We start from the raw sequence: 24,104 nt of genomic DNA, 5'->3' as shown, positions 1-24,104 counted from the left end.
TTAGGATGCAATGACACCAGAGAAACAAGATATCTTAACAATGTTCAAAGACAATTAGCCCACTGAATATTATCTGAAGATGATTCTGCCTCTGTGAATAACAACATATCATTTTATTTCATCCCTACACTTTCCTTGCAACTCTAAGGCCAAATAATGCTCAAGCATTTGTCACCTGTTACAAATCAATAAACTATTCTGTGTGCATCTGTGAGCATTTTGTGTGTTTGCTTTTCAGCTCTTTAAATGGGTCACAGTGCACTGAATAAAGGCACCACAGTGACACATAGACGAAGGACACTCTTACTTACAATTGTACTTACTTTGAATTAAGATTGAAGAGTCAGTGACCCAGGGGAGTTCCAGCACCTGGCTAAATGACTGGTATTTCTTCTTCTATTTTTTCTCTGTTTGCTGCAATACTAGTATGCTGCCACTAGATAGGGCTGTGGCATGATTTTTTTCCCAACACATGAACTTCTTTGTTTGCAATGACCAACATTCACACTAAAAAAAAAACACAATAAAGATGATAATTCTAACCCACTATTTTAATATTTTTTTAAATAATTAATCTAATTATCCATTTAATAATCTAATGATTTTGGACAGTAAAATCAATATCTATAGAGATAGAAAACTGTCTCCCCACAATTGAAATCAAGACATCAGTGCTTGAAACACAGTTTGATTCATTTACACTGAACACTGTGTGCTATGGGCTCAGATAATGAACCCAAATGAGCTTCACATGAATGATTATCTTCCGGTTGTAAATGAGAAAATGCCCTTATATCTCTTTAAAATCAGCAAGGGCGTTGTCGTAGCTTTCTAGGAGCTGCTACTGTTAGCTCCATGATTTAAATCTCTAAATGACATCATCAAACTAACTACAGTCCTAACTATGTTGCAGATTCCCCTTCTCACACTTAACGCGTAAAATAACATACCTCGTTGTTACAGGTTTGGCTGTGATTGTCTTGTTGCAGAACTACAATTAACCAAAACTAAATTACAGCTCAGGCACTAGAGCAGCCCAAAGCGGCTGATCTTTACAAAGCTGGTTGGTACACACCAAGCATGTCATTTTTAAAATTGGAATAAAAGTCACCGATGGCAGAGTCATCCCACCTTGAGGTCTGGAAGGCATCTTAACCACAGAGGTCTTCATTTACTTCACAATATCTCTCAATTTTGTATCTTAAACAGATATTAGGCCTGCTTATTTTTACAAACTAGAATGAATACATACAACAAAAATACATGTGATATAAGTTTTACCAAATTCCCACTTTTTATGCACAGGATCCCAGACTGGCTGATAAGGCCTCATTTGACCTGTTTGGTTTAAATCAGTGACAATGGAGTTACTTTGTTGACTTTGCTTCTGAGCAGATACATGCCCATCATCATCATCATCATCATCTAATAGATGTTTGCTAGATGTTTTGCATTACTGTAAATTTTCTGTAGCCTACATGGTCTCATGGTACTTGTCTCTGATATCAGAAATGAAGGAAAACTCAGTAAATTTAAAATGAAATAGTCTAACAGTAAATAGTCTGGCAGGCACTATTTCTTAAAAATACATGAAAAATAATAAATAAATAAACAACCTTTGATCTACAGTTGGAAGTACAAAACAATTTAAAAATATAGTAAACAGGCACCCAAGTCCACTCTATGGAGTCTATCTGTGTGTAGCAAACACCAGTAACACACAAAGTGCAACTGCAGCTGCCAAACAGATTTGTGAAGCTGATTCTAGTGTCCTCATTTTGGCCTTTGCCTTTGTTCCAAGAGGTTTAAGCAGAGAAAAGATTAAAACAAAGAGCTTTCCCTCTGTTCCTTTTTATCTGTACAAAAGTGACAATGGACAACATCCTGCATTTAAAGAAATGAGCAGAGCCACTGGTTCAAGATTTGTTTTTCCTCTTAAACATCATATATTAAAGTTTATCCTAACATTTGCTTTTAGATTGTTTTTGTTACTTTTTTGTGTGTTATTTATCAATATATCAAGTCATTAACATGATTGTCCTCAGTTAGATGATGGTAGTAGTTTAGGATGTCATTCTCATTTGACGTTGTACTGTACAACTGACACTGATTTGCAAAAACAGTTAAATTTAGGATCTCATTTATAATAAGTGCAATGCAAACTCCTTTCGAAGGTGGTGTACATGTACAAAGAAATAAACATTATAACTGTCAACATTCTGACCGCTTTTTTTTCTGTTAACAGCATTTATTCATACTTCTACTTCCAATACTTAAATACATTTCATATCAGAAAGTTACTGTTGATACTTATGTAGGCTACAGCAAATCAGCTACAGCCAATCAGCTACAGCCTACTTTAATACTTTTACTCAAGTAGGCCTAATATTCTAATAGGTGGCTTTAACTTCCAAAGTCAGTTTCTGGTAAGAAATCTGTACTTTTACTAAAGTATGGCTTCCAGGAATTTTATCTGCCTCTGAACATAATTATGACCAAATAAATGGCCGTTTAATTCTATGAAATACACAAAAGAAAAAACATTTCATTTTTTAATTCATTAAGAATAAAATATCTAAGGCTTTTGCCAGGAACTTCTCTTGGTTCTAACTTCTCTTAGCATGTCAAGAAGATTTTGTACAACAATATAAAAACAAAATCATCTTAAACATGCATGATATTTGACTCCATACAAGCCAAGCAAGCCAGAACAAAATGTTCACGTCGGGGGAAAAAAGAACCTTCACGTGCGCACGTGAACGCGCACAGAATTCCTCTGACCAATCAGCTTCCAGAGCCCATCTCTTGTTTGTCCCCGCTTAGCCGTCTATTGTCAGTGATGTTGCAGGACTGTAACGTTGTATATTCAGGTCGGAGGGTTACTTTTAAAGTCTGTGTTCATCAATACAGAGCGCGTGTTCCTCACAAGTTTTGGTACCACTTCTAACTTTGCGGTTGCTATGGCTGCGAGTTCATACGAGGCTGGCAGAGAGGGAAGTGACGACTGGGGCTGTTGTTGGGACACGTGACTGGAGCTGCACTGATCTGTTTTGACAAGCAGTGGGGAGGGAAGTGAGGAGGGGAGGCAGATTGTAAGCATCACGACTAGGAGGACTCACTGTTCCTTTCATCTGCATTTCGTCTGAATAATATCGACCTAGTCCTCTAGTTTTAGCAGTCGGCTGGCATGTCAGCGTTAAAACAGCGCGTGCTGCCGAGTTAACGCTCGCGGAAAACGTTGACGAAGCGTTGGACCAGAGCCTGGCTATTTGTTGTTGGTTTGAAAAGTTTTAATGAAGGAAGTCAGCACAGGTGGCGTTTCTAAACGTTAAATAGATGGCGACGCTTCGACGGCTGTGGATAGATAGAAAGTATTTCAGTCTGATATCACAGGTTTCGTGAGAATAATGATGCTGTGAATATGTTCACGTCGTAGCGAGAAAAAAAGAGTACCGAGACCGTCAGTCGTCGGAATCGGTGTTTTCAGTCGAGCTACCTGCGCTACAGTAGGGGTTTGGGGAGGTCGTCGTCACCAGTAGACGCTTAACCAAACAGTCACGGTTAAGTTTTTGCTATCTGGCTAACAGTGCTGAGTTAGCAACCCCCCAGTTTTGGCAGAGTGTCGCTGCGAGGAGCCAGTGTTACAGGAGAGGGGACACAGAAATGCACCGCGACGTAACTATGGTTCAGGTGGAGGAATTTGAGACGAGCTGTAAGAGTAGCCAGCTAGCTAGTTAAATTACTAGTATTGAGGTTGGTTACTCGCTAGCAAGCGTGTTGACAATTACCTAACGCTAAGTAAAACTGGCTATCAGCTGTCTTTGTGTTAGTCCGTTGGACAATACAGTGCGACTCGATGGAAGCGTACAGTAGCATGCTAACAAAGCAATGCTTTGTTGTTGGATAGGGGGCAGCTGGCACCAACACACAGGCTTCACAGCTGATATTATTGCTTAGCTAATACAGCAGGTCTCAGTCACAGAGGGTTTGGGGGTCCAGACGCCGTTGTGTTGCTGTCAAGGCTGTGTGTGATAGAAAAAGAGACGACTGAGAAGGCAACCTGATGACACTGGACAACATGAAGTCGGAGCGAGGTAAGTGGAGCACCACAAACACACAGTCACGTATTTTATTTCAGTACACAGACACATGAAGAGTGGATGGTCAGTGTGTGGGCAAAGCTGTGCATTTCCAGATTCAGTGCACTGACTGTACCCATTCCCCCGAGACAAGAATCAGGCCAGGGAATTATGTAACAGCTGGTCATCCTGGTCACTGGTTATGTGAATTAACAAAGCCTGACCCCAGTCAATAAGGACGTGTATAATACAATACACATTTGCTGCTCCAGTTTTGGGTGTTAACACCAATGTCAGCTGTTTCTTTTCCTCCCCATTTCCTCCACATCAACACATAACCTGCAAGATCCTCCTCATGCCAAAATGCTGTTCCCTTTTCCAGTAGCTCTTGTTTTGACAGTCTCTTGCACGGGGCTGCTGCAAAATGTTCTTGACACCCACCCTGTTGTGGAAATCAGGCTCCTGCCGTATGCTTTGCAACCTGTTTACATGTCGCTGTATCTGCAGCAAGAGGTAAAACAGGGACAGAGGGGACACCCTTGTTTGTTTCAGTGTGATTATGCTAATTTTATTATTGCATTAATTTATAAAGGGTAACCTAGTATGTTAATCCCAGCCCTGACATATTGATGTCAGGTGTTGTATAAACTCCTTGTTGCATAAGCTAAACTATTCACTTTGTGATTGATTGTACTGGGTTGTTTGTGATCCAGGGTAACAGCTGACTCTATCTGTCATCAACAACACAATAGCACCATACTTGGAAGCAGTGAAGGGCTACTGTCCTCAGTCATGATGAGATTAGCTGCAGTCAATCAGGGATAGACTGTGTTTTTGCATAGGTTATGAAACTGCAGTCGGGCTGCTGACTGGCCTGAGTGGGATTTTCCTTCAAGCACAATATGGTGGTAATGAGACACCACAACACACAGTAAACATGAGCCCTATATGGGCCTAGACTTTTAACCCTAGCCTTGCCTTGCCTGTAGAAGCCTAAGCCTTTATATAGAAGCTCTGACCCAGACATCTGTGTGGTGTGACTGTCCCGAGTAAAGGGCACACTACCTGACACTGAAGTGTGTAATTATAGCCTAATAATGCAGCACAGCATGCTGGGTGAACCGTGAAAAGCAATGCTGCTGATATATGTTTTAGGGCTGGGCGATAAAGCGCTAACTATAATTATCTCAAGATAATTTTTCTTGATAGCGATATAATACATTTTTGATAAATCCTCAGTATAATTAAACCAACTATAGGCCCATATGGGTGGTAATGCATGACAACACTGTAACTTTAAAACAACATTCAACCCATGCAAAGTTGTTTTTCACATTGTTGCTTGGACTGTGGATAACATTGCATTGTGCTTGAATTCGCCTCATCACAGTAGCTGTATAGTTTACTCATCTAATGCTGATGGTAAGTCAGCAAGTTAATATGACTGACTAACCAGCTACATAAAATGATATGACTTAACGTGACTGATGTGAATGTGAATTAAATATTTGTACATTTGCTCGCCTGTAAACATGATTTGTGCCTCAGTCACATCAGACAGACTTTCATTGCTACTTCAAGTCATCATCAAAGTCCGTCTTTTGTTATTCTTTGATTGAGAAACGGCAGCAATCAATGCTGTGGATGTAAAGCTTGTGCACAAAGTGCTGTCCTCAGTTCAGATTTTTGTCTTGTTTATTTATTCTGTTTACAATGTCAACTTGAACACAGAAATTTTAAAATGTTTGTCCAAATAGTTTGACATACTGCTGACCTGAATTAAGATCTCTATGTCTATTTTTATTAGTTTATTTCATAACTTTATTTTTTTAATATAGTTGTTTTAATTTACTTCAGATTTGTGACATGTTCAACAGAAAAAGTTGTCATGTTCTGACAACAAATAATTGTTTTAACTACAGTATGGTTTCTTCAGCTTTCACTCAGGAGCAAAAATCAGCCTTTAAACTTAAAAGAAATTATCATTTGACTTTTTTGGTAGTTGATTATGGATCAACATGAACATTTTAATCGTTATAAGATTTTTAGCCCTAGTATGTTGGGACACAACTCAAATTGAGGATATTTAGGTGATTTTAACCAAATACGTAATACACCTGCTTTGTATCAGCCATTAAGACTGAGAACCGCTGGCCTGAGGCACATTACTACAGTGAGTTTGTTCCTCACACTTCGTGGATTGTCATCATGTTAGGTTGGCTCACTCACTGTCATGTTCTAATTATGACAGCTTGTGCCAGTAGAAGCGGCTCTACAGCAATTGCTCCCTGTTTGACTGGCAGACACGATGGGGCTATTGTTATTTGGCACATACTGTACCGTTCCTGTGGTGGAGATACCAGATTGCGTGTAGCCCACACGCCTTCCTTGTTTTGCCTCTCTCTTCTCCCTGCTCTCAGAGTAAAGGGCCTGCAGTGGTGAGAGAGGCTGTTTACACAGGCAGGCAGTTTCCCTGTTCTGGTGTTGGATTGAGGGTAGGAGAGCCCAGCAATAAAGAGTTTGAAGGGGAGACCTGAACAAGTCCAGACATGTCCATCGAACAATAACACTTCTATCATGGGCTATGACCTCTGATCAGGTGGGTGCGAAAAGTCAAGCCAAGACCTGTGGTGGGTGATGAGGTAGATTCAGGCTGCAACCTGCCATACCATGGTTCTTGCGCCACTATTAGCACCTTGAGACAGGACTATGCGAAGTGGTGATGCTCAAATCCAGCATATCAAATTTGTATCTCTGCTGCGGTTGTCCTCAGTAAACATATTCCACATCAATCCCATGTGACCAATCCAAATTAAGTTTCTTAGTCACTGCTTTAACACCACAATTTTACAAAACTGTGTAATTATATTTGTGTATGAATGCTCCCAGCCTCTCACATACATTAGGAAGTAATGTCTAATTACAGCCTTATATAATCTTGGACATGTAAGAATGGTCCTAACTGGATCAATACCGTGATGAATTTAAGAATTGAAAAACAAAGAGGAGCACTTATATGAGTCCGGAACCCATTGGTTTTCAAAGAAAACTACAATCTAGCTCTTCAAAGACCTCAGCTCCTTTTAAAAACAAAGAATCTAGACTTCAGATGAACAGAATTTTTTCATGTTCATGCAGCATCTCTTTGTGAGTCATGCTTTTGTGATAAAGGAAGGGGACCTGCTGCGTGAGTCGGTGTTACTCAATGTTACATGGTATTACTCGGTCTTACACGGAGGGTTACACATTATTCGGGCTTACACGGATTGCACACTCTTTACATTACTAGAAATAAAAACCTATTTAGTTCATTTTCATGTATACATTCATAAAATACAAAACCTTTCATTTGTAAAATACTAAGCTTGTTATCAATATTTAGACCGTGGAGGCTAAAATTATGTGTCTGTTCAACAGCAGTAGCAGAGTTGTAGCGCAAAGCTCTGCCAGAAGCAAGCTCAGACCTTATGCGCAAGGTAATATTCATGAACCCACGCTACCGGGGTGACTACGACCTGAATGTTCAGGAGACCATGGTGAGGATGATGGAGGAAGAGGTAGTCATACTCAAGCGGAGAGTGCACCCCGTGGGAGACGAGAGCAATGGGGATGAGGAGGGAGAAAGAAAAACTTTAGCAAGTTTATCAACAAAAGCAGGTGTTGCCACAGCCACACCAAAGCTGACTGTTCTCTGTTGCTCAAAGTAGGGGGGAAACTGGAAGATTTCATGTTAAAGATCAAAGGAAGAGCTCTACGTATTAGTGTTGCCACGACTATAGAATTTCTAATTTTGACACCTAAAAGAATATCAGTATTCAATACCATTTCCAATACCACAGGGAAAATTGACGCTGAGGGCATACGATTCAAAATTTGTAGTAAAAGTACTTGTATTTTTGTGATTAGTAGCAGAGAACAGCTGAATGACTGTAGTAAGCCTAAACAACAAGAGAGCGAGAAAGATACTGGAGTATCGAAACTGAGGAAAGTAATTATTGAAACTGTTAACAATATTCAGTATCAAAATGTAACAATAATCAGATTTTTTTGACACCACTGCTACATCTCTCGAGCGTAATTAGTGATTAACTTTTCTTGTAAAATGTTCGATGTAATCTGTAGCAGCGCGGTTGTCATGAGTTTATTAACTACTGGGAGGAGTTCCTCACCATGGCACTTGTGTTTTGCTCAGGGGCCTAACCAGAGTCATCTGTCCCCTTTGTTTTTTCGAGTTGAGCTGTGAGTCAGGATGGCGTGTGTGTGTGAGTGAGTGCATGCGGGTGTGAGGAGAGAGTGAGTATAGCAGGGAGTACACAAACCATTTGCTATTGGCCCTAATAAGCATTGTACTGTTGAACCATGTGCCTCAACTGACAACTTTTACAGGTTCTATAAAGAGCAGTATGGAAAACTCAGGACCTGTTTACACCAGTCGGGTAAAACGTGGCCTGCTGGGTCGGGTTTCAAACTGTTTCAGCTACAGTTTTGACTGTTATAGCTGAGTTTTACTTGTGTCCTTGAAGACATAACTTTGTTTTTGTGCGCACATCTCCACATGCAGAAGTGTATTTAAAAACCACATTGGAATTGTTTACACAATAAAAATAAGCTGTTTTGCTCAACTGCGGTCCTCTTTACAACCGAACCACTGAAGGGACATTATAAATAAAACAGGCTTTGCATTGTGATATGAGGTCATATGATGAAATGTATGAGCAAAGAGCTGAGAATGGTGAAAGAGTGCTTCCTCCTTTATGCCCTCAACCACAGCTCTCCATCTCTCCCCCTTTCAGACGCACATTAAACAACAGAGTGGTGACCTCAGAGCTAGTCATGTTGGAGAAATTCAGTCAGCTGGCAAGCCTCAGCGCTGTGCTCCTGCTGTCTCTAATGTTATTTGGTGTGTTTGGGTGGTGGTGCTTCCTGTTTGGAGTCATTAGTCCTTTAAGAGGGGAGTTGAATATGAGTCCACCACCAGCCCTCACCCAACTTACTTCACTGCCTGCCTTCTGCCGCGTGCTCAGCCAGATTACAGCTGCCCTGAGATGTCCCAGCCACATGCCAGTGGATCAGAGTATACACTCTCACTGACGAGAGATCGAGATAACCCAGAGCGACATACACTCTTGTCCCGTACAGCACCTGTCTACTCCTGTGTTGTCTTTGCCTCCTCCTCAGCAGTGATTTACCCCATAGCAGGAGGCAGCCATAACAGGTGCTCTCTTCTGTTTTACTCCTCACACACAGTTGGAATCCCCCCCCCCCTTCCTTGATTGACTCATTTATTTCCGAGTCTCTGTTTTCAAGGATTTTTGCTATACCAAAACTGGCACTGGTCCGTAGTGCTGTCTTTTTTGGTATCAAAACACATCGTGTCATTTTTCATCACTTATTGTTGCAAGGTTGACAATTGGAAGCTAAACACAACACAAATACATGCATTTAAAAGGATGACTTTTGATTAATTTAAAAGATCCGATTGTTTTTGTTTTTTTTTCTTAACTGTAGATATTCCTGTTTACACATACACAGTCTTACATTAGATATTCATTTAATCAACTAGTTTAAGTGTTTCACCGTATTGCCTTTTCAATACAACACCAATGCCATTTGCTGACCCAGCTGCACTGAACATGGATATTGGACTCCCCATTGTACAGCGAGATTCAGAGCTGCCTTTTGCAATGAATACAAATACTAGGTAGGCATTGAGCTGTGAATTACTATCCCGGCCCCCAGAGTAATCAGCCTAAATCAATGCTGTTGTGACAGGTTTGACTGTAAGTAGCCTAGCTTTGCCTGGGCCACTATATGGGATTGGGCGCCCAGTCCTCCCAGTCCAGCAATGCTCTTACATAATGCTGGAGCCTTTTTATTTAACACACCAACCCTTTACACAAGTGCAGTTACCCTGTGTGGATATATATATAGCCATGGCTTGATGCCTAAAGTCACCAAAGTCATATTGAGCTGTATCCGCAAGCAGAGACATAAAAGCGGGTGTACATATTTAGTACTGCTACTCCGTACGAAGGCTCAGTGTTAACAAGCTGTAAGGACACACATAAATACACCATCCAGACTTAGTGCTGGACTGGCTAAAGCTGAAAGTAGCAGCATGGGTCATATTTCTGCTGCCAGGGTGCCACTGAGCCAGTGATGTCATCGCCTGTGTGTTCGTCACGTCCTCCCGCCCCCGTGGCTCCTCATAGCCAACCAGAAGTCAGCTCTGCTGGAACAGGAAGAGCCATCTGGACCTGGTGTTTTTGTCCTGGTAGGGGTGGTGTTGTGGTGGGACAAAATCCGTTCCTGTGACTTTATAGGTCTGTCTTAAGCATATTTTGTTTGTCTTTGGTTATAGATTTGTGCTTCCTCTTCAAGGTGTCAATCTGTGGGTTTGAAAAAGTAGCTAAAATGATATAAGGCCAGTAGTGTCCTCACTCTGCATATAGGCTTTTAGGTTAATGCTGAAGATGGTGAGAAAAATATGCTTCTGATGTAAACGAAGTGGCTGAAACTCAATAACTTGTAGTATAGGGTATTCATCTCCATAAACTATTAATTCCTGGTGCCCTATATACAGCATTCTTCATTTTACTCTACTATTAATCCCTGATATGACATCAATATATCAGTGCAAGTTCTGCTTTACACAGAAATCACTTACTATAAAAACATCCAAGCATTCACGCATTTCTTTAACATGCCTCCACCATATTTGTTATTTTTATAACTGAGAAACTAAAATGACAGCCTCCCCTTTCTCTAAGCTGTGTTTATGCAGGATTATGTCAGGCAATGTGTGATTATTTTGTTATTCTGCTAGATTTGTAAGCAGGGGAGACCTTGTTCAGGCAATTATGTTGTCCTCTCTGACCTTGTAGTGAATTAACATACCCACTCCTCGCTCCAATGGTCTTCTTTTACTTCTCCTGTCTTCCTTTCCCTATCCTTTTCTCTCGTCCACTGAGTCACATTGCATAGACTTTGACTACTGTAACACCTCAGCACTTAACACCTCCACCACCACTATCTGCTGATAATATCTTGACAAAAAGCATATTGACAGAAATAGAGCTAGGTTGACTTACAATCTAAAACACAAGAATGAATATAGGTGATGGATGGACCCGACTCATATATCAGTGCTGATACATACATGTATTCTTAATTGGTGTGTTTACATGGCCTCTAATATTCCGCTCACAGAGATAATCCAGACAGACAAAAAAAATGCCTCATGTAACCATCCAATCAGAAGAGCCTGGCCAGATCCCGCCTAGTCAATATGAAGTTACAGTCACGTTGCAAGGGGTGGTGTAAACCTTTTGATAATCTATTTAATAGGGAAATATTAATGCTTAAAGACTATATAAAAGCTAAATTAGGTAATTTCTCTCTGGTTGGAATAAATGACATCTCACTGCGTATTTGCCCCATATGGGCTAACATTTGGTGATGTAGCTAGTGCACGTGCAGTCATGTCACAATTGCTGTTTCTACAAGCCTCCTTTTGTTAATTCTGACTGAAAATAGTTCATACATTTTTTTAAAAAGTAATGCTCTACTATTAAAACAATGATTTGATTTTAAAACCTTATGTAACATTGTTGCTACAGGCTGAATTGCCACTGGACCTAACAATCATCTGTCGTTACCAGTAACCTGCATATGAGAGGGAAATCTGGTAAATTGTAATATCTTCTGATAGTCTGCATATGACATGCAAACTAACATTAATAACCACTAAATAATATTAGCTGGTGGAACCTTTTAGTACATGTAAACACATATATTATTGTAAAACCTTTTTTTAGCATTCAAGTAAATGGTTAAGTTGAAATTTTTGATCAGAATGTTTTCAATCAAAGTGAGGAAATATTGTCCGTGTAACTGCAACTGTTGATTGCAAGATGAAGACATTAAAAATATGAAGCTCTCACTAGTTTTTGTAGGCTATAACAGTAACAGAATGCATTTTAAATCAATCCTTTGAAACATGAATCAACATTAGTTTTTCTTGTGCTGCAATTAGATGCCTTTCTTAAGTATTTTATTTTTAAGAATTTGGAAAAAAAGGTTTAATTCTCTTCACAAACACGGGGGAAAAGGCAAAGAGCAAACTGCAAGAACTTGGTAAAAAGGTGACAAGAAAACAACCTGAAAATTGATGTTAAATTAGGAGAGAAAGGGAGAAAAAAAGAATATTCGAAAATTACAAAAAAAAAAAACAACAACCAAAGAAAATAGGGTACAATGTCCAGAAACTAAATCTATGATTATTTGAATTGTAAACTCAAAAGGATTAACATAATATATAGTTTTTTTTTCAGTACTTTTTTTTGGGATAATTTCCTTGTTTGTTTTTGTTTGTTTTTTGTTTTTTTTTTTACTTTTCTTGCTAATTTTTAGGCAGTTTTCTTGCTAATTTTGTGGGTCATTTCTTGTAAAGTTGCTCATTGCCTTCCTCCCATGTTTTTGGAAGAACTCAAGCCAATTTGCTCAGGTTTCAAAGGATTATTGAAGAAATAAAGAAATGAGTGCCTTGTCATCACTGATTTTCTACAACTGGTTAAAGTTGACATTGACAGATAATCTAGAGGGTTGATTTCTTTTCAGCTTTTCAAGTTTGTTACCAGACACCAGACATTGTTGGTTGCAAAGTGTGTTATGCAAGCCAGCACTTTGAAGCAGGGTCATACACAGCACTGACTCACACCTCATCAGTTTCTGTGTTCCCATGCTGACAATGTGCTGTTGTGGTCTAGTACTAAAGGATCATTATATATTATATAGATTTTAAATGCCTAGAAACAGCATGACAATGGAAAAAGAAAAAAAAGAAAGTTTGGTCGAAGACATTTTCTATGACTTGTGAATCAGTACATTGAAACTGGAGGTTATCACTGTTACTGATTAATCAAGAGAAATAAAATACAAACTGGTAATCCTCATGGAGCGATACTATCTAACTCTAACGTGAAGTATTCCTTTAAGGTAATAGAATCGTGGTTACACATCCACACTCTCCCAGTCTGTGTTCACTGAGAGTACCTCAGGGGCTCATTGTGGAGGCGTTAAGCACATTGTTTATTAACAAGAGTGTGAGGTTAAGTTAATTTGAGACTCATCACGCCTATCCCCTTTCCTTTTCTCCATTGCCTCATCTCATCACTTTGAGGCAAACAACCAGCCTCCATATTGAGTGAGGTTATTCCCCCATCACCTCCAGTATTGCTTCATCCTCACAGTGAACCTGCTGACAGTCAGTCTGTCCTGTTTAACTGGGTTAATGTTCTTCAGATGATTTTTTGTGGCTAGGTTTTTATTTTTTGATGTTAGAACATGTTGTTAATCGGTGTTTGAATTTGAGGGGCAGGGAGTTTTATCTTTGCGTTTAACAAATCCTGTCAAAACAAGGCAATAAAATGACAAGTTAATGAAGAATGCAGGGTTCCCACAGTCATGGGAAAACCTGGAAAAGTCATGGAATTTCATTTCACAGTTACATTTTCACTGTCACTGTCAAGATCATTGGCAGTTTTTGAAAAGTCATGACATTTTGTTGTGCATAATTAAATTCTTACAGTAATCTTCCATCTTAATGTAACGTAACTGCAAAGTTATTTTCTGTAGCTGCCGATGTAAAGCAGCTCTAATACGCATCTACTGTATGTGTGACAGCGTTTTGTTTGCCATCATGTGTGTTTCTCCATTTTCTCCCAGCATGTCAGCTCTGCCCTCAAGTATGTCAGCTACCTGAAATTATGTTTGAACAGAGTTTGAATCTAATATGTTTGTAAAACATCAGGAATGTTTAGCAAAAATATATCATGATCCCTTTAAAAGTCATGGAAAAAAATTTAAAATTTTGTCCAAAAAAATGTGGGAACCCTGAGTGTAATTTACTAATGAAAGGTGAGATGCACCCAGAAAGAGAGAAGGTGAACAAAAGCTGTTTGATGGCCCTCTGTGGCAGATTAATCATTCAGTACGGCTTTACAGAAAGTAAGGTGAGCATTTTTTTCCCTAGACAAGTCCAGAGTTTTTCCTATATCTTTTTTGTCCCAAGCAGTTAATTCCAGTCGCCAACCACCTCGATCTGCCCGTGACACAGCTGACACACTTTTTCATGTGGCCCTTGGAGCTACACTGCTCGGGTTGCTCAATTCAGACTCCTGTTTCCAAAAATTGGCATCGGCAGCACAGGAGAGGTCAAATGCCTGCGCATTCATGTTGGTTTTGATTACAGGGAGACGCTGGTTTGTCCTACTGCCCTAGTGTCCTGTAGATACCACCCATCAACTTGCTGAAATTGAAACTGTTGTAGTTAAGATTTAGTGCCAGATATGGCCATTCGAGGAGACCCATCCATGTGCACAGTTAAATTAAGTAAAAATGCAGAACATGTGGCAAACACATTCATGATACTTGTATGCACATTTTTTTCAGAGAAGTAATCTTCACAAATGAGCACCACTTTTATGTTGTTTTAAGCATAAGTGTAATCGCCAGAGGTAAAAAGCTAATGTTATACTATAAATGAAAAACACCACAGATGCATGACTTTTTAGGTTGCCATCACAGTAAGGCTGCATGGCTGTGTTTGATGTTCTGTAGTCTCATTTAGCCACTTGTTAAGAAATGTTATGACATTTTAAGACATGTCAGGGCTGCAAATATTTCCGAGTTAGGTATTTACTGACAAATTTATATTGTAGACCGACCAGTGAAAGTCTCTTAAGCTTGCGTTAACTACAGACCACTGAAATATTTTTAGGCATCTAAACAAAAATGCATTGACTTTGAGGTAATGGAACCATGAGTGCTAAAATGCTAACTCATTTCTGGGTTTTAGGACTCATTCCTACACCACTCTGTTACGAACTGGGTGTCTGTGACAAAAATCCCAGAAAAAAACCCAAGTTGCATACAGTTAGTGATGCTTTTTTCCTGCAGTGGTTGGTCTGCCAGAGAGTGCGGGAGCAGCAAGGTAGCCCCTTCAACTCTCTTGTTGTGTGTGAAGAAGTGTAGAGTTTTTTTCTGGTCACTGCCAGCGTTAAGAGTAAATAGTTTCTACACCCAAACGAACAAAGAAAAAAAGGAATTATGTCACGCAGGCAACACTATTAGGATCTCTGGGAAGTGAAATTGAAAAACACACCTGAAAATGCCACTCATCACCAAAGGTGCTGCCAAAGAGAATCACGGGGATTTTCAAAATTGTAACTTTCACATTTTCGTCCTCATGACGAAATCTTGGTGTTGTTTTCACCTATAGGTGCATGATAATAACTAGATAGTGGACCCCAAGATGGCATCTGTTCAGTCTAATGGAACTGGTCACCAAACACAAAGGCAAATGCTTTTGGGCTTAGAGGATTTTTTTTTGCTGCAGTACAGTGAGTGGCCACTAGGGAAAATAGCAAGCAAGCCTGATCTGTTTTCCTGGGGGGGCTGTTTTCACCTTCTTACCAATGCACCTGAAATTGTGATGAGCATTCACTTCTTTGTGGCATTTCTCTAAAATAAAAATGTAAAAGGTTGTACTTGGAGTATATATTGTTAAGGTGAGATCAGGCAGGACTGCACGATTATTGGCTCTACCAGGGCTTGGTAGTTCCCACTTTGCCCACCTTGACCAGTAGTCACTCCATTCCATGTTACACAACAGGTGTTAGTTAGACAATGAGTTTGCAAAGGACCACTCTTGCCTGAATAACAGGCTTAGGGGGCCTAACTACAGCTTGCGCAGGAAAAGGTCAAAAAGGGCACTGAGGAGGGCACAACAAAACTTAGGTCACTGCAAGATCTTTTTTTCTGGCCTTTGAGGAAAGATGAAATGTGTGATTAGGAGAGAGAGGTGCGATGAACAAGTAAATGTTACACATGATAAGCTCTTTAGTCCCCTTTAGCCACAAGTGTGCCTACCTCATTAGGTATACATAGATCAGCACACATGATTTTCAGCTTCACTCTGCTTGACATTTTCTTGGCCTGATGCATTCACACCTGGAAGCTGCCCAGTGCAACCAGTCTTCCTCTTTTAGCCCTCAGGTAACTCATCTGAATAATAAGCCCTGTAAGTACCTTACTCAAGGACTGCAGTTGCTATGGTTGTTGAAGATGAAGAAAGCCTACTGTATCTCATTACTTAGCGAGGATGTCTCAGCAGGGTTACATTACACCGTTGTGGTCAGTAGCTGGCAGAGAGTTTGCAGTTCATCTAATTCACATGCTATATCAGCTGATTTTGCCAACCTTTACCTAGCCTAGTTAACCCTTTGAAACCTGGATCGACATCAGTTTTCTTACATTCTGACACCTTTCACAAGCATTAAAACCTTTGAAACCAGAGCAAATTGATTTGCTTTGCTTTAAAAGCATGGGGAAAAAGACAATAAGCAACTTGGCAAGAAATGTTCCACAAATTGCAAGAAATTAGTAAAAGGTAACAAGAAAAATCACCCAAAAAAGGAAAGAGAGAAAATTAATAGAAATCTAGGGGGCAAAAAAGCCCAGAAAATTGTACTAATAACTGTATATTTAAAATTATGTTATAGAAAAAAGTCTGTAAAAAGTTTTTTTCATCACTTCTTTTCAGGTTATTTTTTGTTTGTATTTGACTTTTCTTTTTGACAGATCTTAAGGTTATTTTTTGTCATTTTAACAAATTTCTCGCCATTATTTTGGGTAATTTCTTGTAAAGTTAGTCAGTGCCTTCTTGTGTTCTTGAAAGGAATAAGGCCAATTTGCTCAGGTTTCAAAGGGTTAAAGGTGTGCTTCTCACTGAAATCAGCTGGCAGAGTGTCTGGTTGCAATGAAATCCTGCAGGCTCCTGGCACTCCTTCAACCATGGTTACCTAACTGTGATAGGCTGCCATTGTTACTGGTGCTTTCATCAGACAGAACTGACCTAATACTGTAAGAAAGCTGAACAGCATACATGATTTAAGGGGGGTTTGTGTTCATGGACTCAACAAAAGTTCTCTGCAGGAAGTAAGTATGTGTTTAAACTAGATTACCTATTAATGCTACTCATATACTATATTACAAAAAAAACATGTTAAAAAACTATACAGGGATTTTTTTAACAGTTTTACCTACTATAAGGGTAAACACGGAGACAAGGACTAGTCAAAGAAGTACTAATTGTTAGATGTAGCAACACAGCTTCTCTCTTTAATCAGGTCCTCGGTCAGTTAGAGCCTTAGAATTGCTTTTTCCACATCAGCTGAGATGAGTTTAGTCTATTAAATGTTTATGCCTCAAGATGAATTATTTTTTCCAGAGCCTCTGAGCTTGTTTACCATGTGACTTCACTAGTATGCAAGTCGCTCCGGTTCCAAACAACAGCTTTCTTCATGGCCAACAATGACGGGTGTGAGAGAGAGGGCAAGGTGGTGTGTCAGTCTGGGTCAAGTGTGTGTTAGCTGGCAGTGGGAGAATAATAGCAGCTGAGTTCACAAAACAGAGGAAGGGTTCTCCTCAGCTCAAACTGTACTAAGGCCTCTCAGCCAATCAGGGCCTGTTGCTACGTGTGCTGTGAATCTGCCCCTTTGTGTTGCAGAGTGGGAGAGAGGGACACACACACTCACACACATCATAGATCCAAAGTCCATAGATGTAAAGAAATGTTTTAGTTAATTATGTGGAAGGAAACTAAAAAAAGTTCCAAGAAAGTTGGATTTTTAGACTGAAACATGGAATTGGAAACTCTGATCATAACTTTTTGGTACCAGGAAGAGTGAAACAGACAAAGGCCAAAGTTCACTGGTGAGACATGCTGCTAGGCATCTCCTGTATTTTTTAACCTTGACCCTATTTTTACATTGTTTGTGTATAAGTGACTTGTGGGAACAACATTTTTTAAAAATTGGTCCAGTATTGAGCGAAAGGGCTGCAGCCATGAAACAGGCTGCAATGTAACCACTCAGGGCATGTTTACACCATCAGTGGGGTCCACAAAAAATGCTTGTTTTTGCCACTGACAGGCTCATGTTATTATCTTAAGTGTCTGACAAGTAAGATCATTTTTGTTTAACCAGAAACAGCTACAAAATTGCTAACCCAAACCGGCCTGACTCAATTTACATAAACTGTAATTTTAGTTTGTAGAGGGCCAGCTTATTTTTAACATCTAACTGGGTAAATTAAGGGTTTATTTCAACCAAATCAGAGTTGATGATTATTGGAACAATGGAACGACAAACCAAGACTGTTTTTATGATCTTTGCTTTGTTTCTGTCTACATAAATTGAAGTGTGTTTTACAACGATAAAGTCACTGTCACTGTTTAAAATGAGTCTGGTGGGTTTGGCGATGGCAATTTCAAGGCTGCTTCTGGTTAAACACAGAGCTTTACTCTTTAAAAAGTTTATCTCTGCCAGGATCTTTTCCATATTGTTGTCAGACACCAAGAATAACAATCTGAATCTGTCAGTGGTAACAACAAACACTTTTAGTAGACACACATTGACAGTGCATATTGCCCTAAGTGTTTACATTGCAGCCTTTTTCTTGGCTACCAACTGCAGCCCTCTTTTTTTCTTTCATAAAATATGTTTATTAAACAGACTTCAAAGCATATCATATACAATACAAATATTAATTGCAAAATAGAAATCTTACATTTTTTGAAATTGTATTTTTTTCAACCCGTTAACACAACAAACAACACATTGCTCACCCTTCACTCCAGGGTCACCCTCCCACCCACCCACATGTGGCTGCAGCCCTATTGCTCAATAATAGTCCACTTTCGGAAATGTTTGTTACCATCAGTCATGTAAACACAAAAACCTGGGAAAACAGGGACCAGGTTGAAAAATACCCAAGTTACCCTTTAAAGTAGAATTTAATATATCAGGGTCCCCCAGTCTGTTAGTAGTAATTTAATTTCAGCACAAAAAAACTGAATCTGGATCATGTCTTCCTTATCAGTGATCCTTACCATTCTTTTAAGTCTTCTGGCAAAACAATACCAGTTTCTTGGCAGACTTCACCACCACTTCCAGTATTTTTTTAATGCTGTAATACAAGGCAGACAAAAACAGGAAAGGTGAGCTGGTTGTGATGTGTGATTCATGTTACAAAATGCTGCACAGCTGGCCCTGTCATTACATTTGTAATTTAGCGGCCGTCCTTTCCTGCTTTGCCAGAGAGAGGGAGAACAGAAGATACAATAGTGACATATATACTCAGACGCACTTACTATAACACACACACACACACACAGACACAGACAGTGCTCAACACACACACAAAATGAGTATGATCACATAAACAGCTTAATGGTCACAACAGGCAGTCTCAGTGCATAATGCAAGGACATGGTATACAGTCGGGTCGTTCTGTAATTGGAAGGTCAACGGTTCAATCCCCAGCTGTCGAAGTATCCTTGGACAAGATACTGAACCCCAAATTGCTCCCGATGCTGCGTCATCGGAGTGTGAGTGCGCGTGAATGATTACTGAGTAGCAGATGGCACCTTGTACGGGAGCCTCGGCCACCAGTGTGTGATTGTGTGTGTGAATGGGTGAATGTGACAATGTAGTGTGAAAGCTCTCTGAGTGGTCAGTAACACTAGGAAAGCACTACATTGTGCAGTCCAAATACAACAGACATGCTCCAATACAAAACAGTTATATGCTGTATGTACCCAGTGCACGTAACGCTCACACACACACACACAGACCACAACAGGAGAATTAATTGTCTTCAAGCACTTTCTTGTCAAGCTGCAGCTTACTGTCACATACAAAGACGCATATTGGTGCAGCTCATTCCTGCATACAGACACTCTTCAATCACCGTGACGGGAATGTTTAACACAATGTCTCTGTTGCCTTGGTAACACCCCCACCCCACACCCTTTCGTCCCTGGTCAACAGTTGTGATCGTTGATCACTGTTCCGCTGTAGTCCCGGGTCAGTCAGCCAGGAGAGAAATGACTGAGGCCATGGATCCTCTTTCCTTTACTGCAACACCTGCTTTTAGACTTTAGACTTGAAAGGACAAGCGATGCTGTTGGGTTTTTTTTTTGCCACAGGGCTTCTCAGTTAATTGTGTCTTACTGCAGTTTGTGCTTTTTATAGGAAACATAGCAATACTGAAACATTTAACATCCCCCCAGGTACATTGTAGGAGTGAATGTTTTGTTTGCAGTAGCTCTTGGGAGGGTTTCCTTCAGACAAATATAGCAAAGTCTCAATTTTTTTCTGTTTATATTATCTGTCTATAGCTATTAAAAAAAGCTCAGGCATTGCGATCAAATATAATATTAAGCTTTTTATTTTTAGCAGGTGACCATCTGTGTGCTAAAAATATATCAGCTTTTCATTATTACCAGTAATTGTTGTCCAGATCTGTGGGCATCACTTACTTGTCTACATGCTTTCAACATGGGAAGTTGAAGACACAACATGCTTGCAGTCATGACAACACCATTGCTAGACAGCTGTATACAAAAATAGACACCACAAGACTTCAAAAATCATGACTTATTTTTTGCTGCTTTTCAGCAACATTATGTGAAATATGAAAATACTAAACAATAGCAATGGTGGTCACCCTTCCTCATCAGAGTTTGCACTTGAGTTGTAAACACCACATCAGTCTGGAAGAGCATGGAATCTCAAAATCATACACAGTGCTTGCACTCATAAAACTCATGTATTGGTGGAATATGTAGTTACCACTTGAGTTGATTTCAGTTCAGTGTGCTATGAATCAAGCACAAAATGTTATGCTTACTAGCAAAGTGCTTGACAGAAATTCTTTAAAGCATGGTTACATGACCACCACATATTCTGAATAGCAGATGAAGTTATGTCAGTGAACACTCAGAATGTTACGGAGTTGGCTGCTCTGTATGGACCAGATTTTGCTACAGATACACACATTAATTTGTGCACATAGTGAATGTATGCATACAGCACATACTAAGGTTGACACATCTCAATTCACTGTAGACGTGTACAATATATTGCTTTGTGTATTTCAGCACATGTTTGGAACAACACTCTCATTGTGAAGAGTTCTTTGAATTGGAGAGCTGGTAAGAAAGACGCATTGTAAGAAAATATGAGCAAGCAGTTGCAGTCCTTCAAATGTATAGGGAGAGGAGATGAAGTTTAGTTGGTCTTGCAGACCAGCTGGTCTCCAAATATAGTCAGACTGCAGAATTGGCCTTGGAACAGAAAAGACGGCATTGCAAACAATTCCCATGGTGGTGAAAAGCAGTGGCCAGAGCTGCTGACACTTCAGATCCGCCACCTGCTTTGCTACCAGTGCATTTGAATACTTTGAAACTGGCTATGTGCTTTCATAGACTTTGGATAGCTAGTGGACATCAAACACCCAGGCAGGTGGATTTTAGGGGAGTCCCTTTGTCATTTTTCAAATAATCCATGAGCTATTTGCTCTCTGCTTTGGCAAGAAGGTGGTACTTGTTCATTAAAAAGTTAGCTTAGCTTACTAGCTATGGTATGTAGAAATCAAAGGAGCACAGTATGGCATGTGTGTCAGTAGTTAAACAAGTACCTTGTGGCTCTTGGACTTTTTCTCATAGTCTTGCAGTTATTTTTATCATTCCATAGTGTATGTCTTCAGGCATTGACAGCATTAGCCCTTTTTAACATGGGCGGTGCTGGCAGACACCATCACAAAGTCATCAAATGATTGATTGTAGAAATGTAGACTTTGAAGTCTGAGAGAGAGAGAGAGAGAAAAAGAGAAAAAACAGAAAATGAGAGCTACCAAGTTGTGTCTATATTTATCTCACCGGGGGCTGCAGTAAAGAGATTTAGCATGGAAAAACTGTCAGTGTAATCTCCCTTTCTGCCGCTGTGTATTCATTACAGAAGTGCAGCTGTGTGTATGCACATATCTGTGTGTTAGGGCTGCACAGTTCCTGATGAGAATCTCACATTTCTCACTCAGAATTGAGAGTGTGATTTTTTTTGTCACTATTCTCAGGGTAACCATTTGAAAATAAGAAATAGTGTCTCTGTATTCTTCCTGTGCTTAGGATAATTTAAATAGTATGATGGCACGCCGTTATTCCAGTGCATCAGCTTCTACACATTGTATTTTGTGGAAACTCTTTGTTTGATTGTTACCCCTGTGGTGCTTTAAGTATGGCGAAACACCAACACACTAAGTACCTCACTACAGGATGATAACAAGAAGTGGTGTTAAATTGAGGTTTTCTATTTCTGCTCAGTCTACCTATGCACAGTTGAAGAGCTGTGCCATAGTCTTGTCATTTGTTGAGCAACTTAGAGAAAAAATAAGCGCTTTGTTTGCTGCAGCTGAGATTCATACAAATGCAAATATGGTAGAATCGTTGAAGGATTTTGCATGGAGTTATAAATTAAATGTGCTGTTCCAATATCATGCTGCCCTATATGTACCATAAATGTATTTAGGCTCATTAACACAATTTTTGCAATACGTGTGTGCAGTAAAAAGGTTTTGCTTTGAGTTGTTTCCCATCGGGGATATCCAATAATCACAGTGAGGACCTTGCAGTTGGAAAGGTTGGACCTTCACTGTTTAGTTCTATTCACAAGAAGCCAGATATCATTGTGTGTTAATCCGACATACCTCAGTGAGCTCAGCAGACTGCTGCCACTGCTGCACTGAGGCTGCCTGGAAATGCCTTTAACACACAGCCTCCAGGCAAGGCTGGTTATCTAGAGTCTGCAGGTCCCTAAAAATTAAAATGTCTAAAATCATATCAACTTAAAACCTCAAACGATTTTAAACACAGAGACCAAAATAGCATTTTAAGTTTCAAATCTTTAAAAAATCCTCTGGTGTCCTTGCTATGTTGCTTCTTATTAAGGAATTGAGCAGACTTTTGTTCTCGTAGTTTTATTATTTATCCATCTTGAGAAAATTGATTCAGTCCCACTGAAGCAGTTAAGAGCTTTAGTGTCTTGGTCAGGGGACATTCACTGTGGACAGTTATTTATTTATTTTCAAAGCCGGTCTCACCATATGAACTGGAACAAAGCAGTTACAAGTGTACCACTCGAGCCTTTCTTTGAATTGTTCATTGCACATTTAAATAAGTTTGAATATAAAACTTTGATATTTAATAAAGCAGGTAAGTGAATTTTAACACCCTCTGGTTGATGATCTGTCCTAATAAACACAGCCTTTTTGTCCTTCTGTCTCTCAGTCTGTCTTGACGTTTTCCTGTCTGCCTCATTAGTCGGATCCTTAAGTATGCTTTTTTAATGAAAATGTTTAATGAGAAAAGACCCAGAGCCACGTCACAATTTGTTCAGTTTTTTTAGCACAACAGTTCAAAGGTTGCTTCAGATGATCTGTAATATATTTGTCCCCCACAGTCTGCGAGACAGGTCATTTATGCTCTTGGTATTGCCAAGTTAGATTTTTATGTGTAAATCTTTAAGAACTGTCACCGTGAAGAACCATAACAACTTGCCATTTTCAGCACACTTTTTCTTGTGGCTTTGACATTTTGAAAGATTAGTTTTTACATCAGCTCAGCTGATGCATATGTCACTTTATTTTTTCTGCAAGGTTTCAAACCTTTGCACAAAATTTCCTAGACAAAAAGTGAACTGGCAGCATTGTTATTATGACTTCCTGTCTTTCTTCTGATCTAATGGTGCATGTTTCCTGTCTGCTCTTTAGACTACTCATCTGTCTTTTCCAATATCTATGAAGACCTTCTGTCTCTCTCCCTCTGAAGTGTGTCTCGTCTCTCCCTGGCTGCTGCCCTGCAGAATATGATCTCATATTGTATGCGTGTAACTCTTTTATGACCAGTAGCCCAGCCATAGGCAAGCTTATCATTGTTGTGTTCCCGCTGAGACTTTGATCTGTCTCTGTTTTTTTTCTTATCTGCCACTGGCTTTTGTCTCCTGTCCCCCCCAACATAGGCGCATCACTAATCACGAAAGACTAGCATGACTCTAGCTGTGTTCTCTGCTTCATTTGAATGAAACATGGTCACAAACAAATTACACACAGTGTGAACCGCACTGG

The 24,104-nt window shown here is 39.7% G+C and overlaps 1 protein-coding gene across 1 annotated transcript in view; it reads left to right on the top strand.

Moving 5' to 3' along the window:
• Positions 1-2,937: 2,937 nt before the first annotated feature.
• The window catches only part of atosa (atos homolog A), a 39,168-nt gene continuing 18,001 nt past the window's right edge, over positions 2,938-24,104 (top strand). Inside the window, exon 1 of the mRNA XM_042513614.2 lies at positions 2,938-4,094. Within this exon, the coding sequence (XP_042369548.1) occupies positions 4,064-4,094 (31 nt within the window). The 5' untranslated portion in view covers positions 2,938-4,063. The remainder of the gene's footprint in view (positions 4,095-24,104) is intronic.

Source organism: Plectropomus leopardus, chromosome 1 (genome assembly GCF_026936395.1).
Source record: "Plectropomus leopardus strain MGB_pleo_1.0 chromosome 1, ASM2693639v1, whole genome shotgun sequence".
In the NCBI taxonomy this organism is placed as follows: Eukaryota; Metazoa; Chordata; class Actinopteri; order Perciformes; family Serranidae; genus Plectropomus; species Plectropomus leopardus.
Note: the sequence above shows the minus strand (reverse complement) of the source record. Positions and strands in the feature narration are given on the sequence as shown.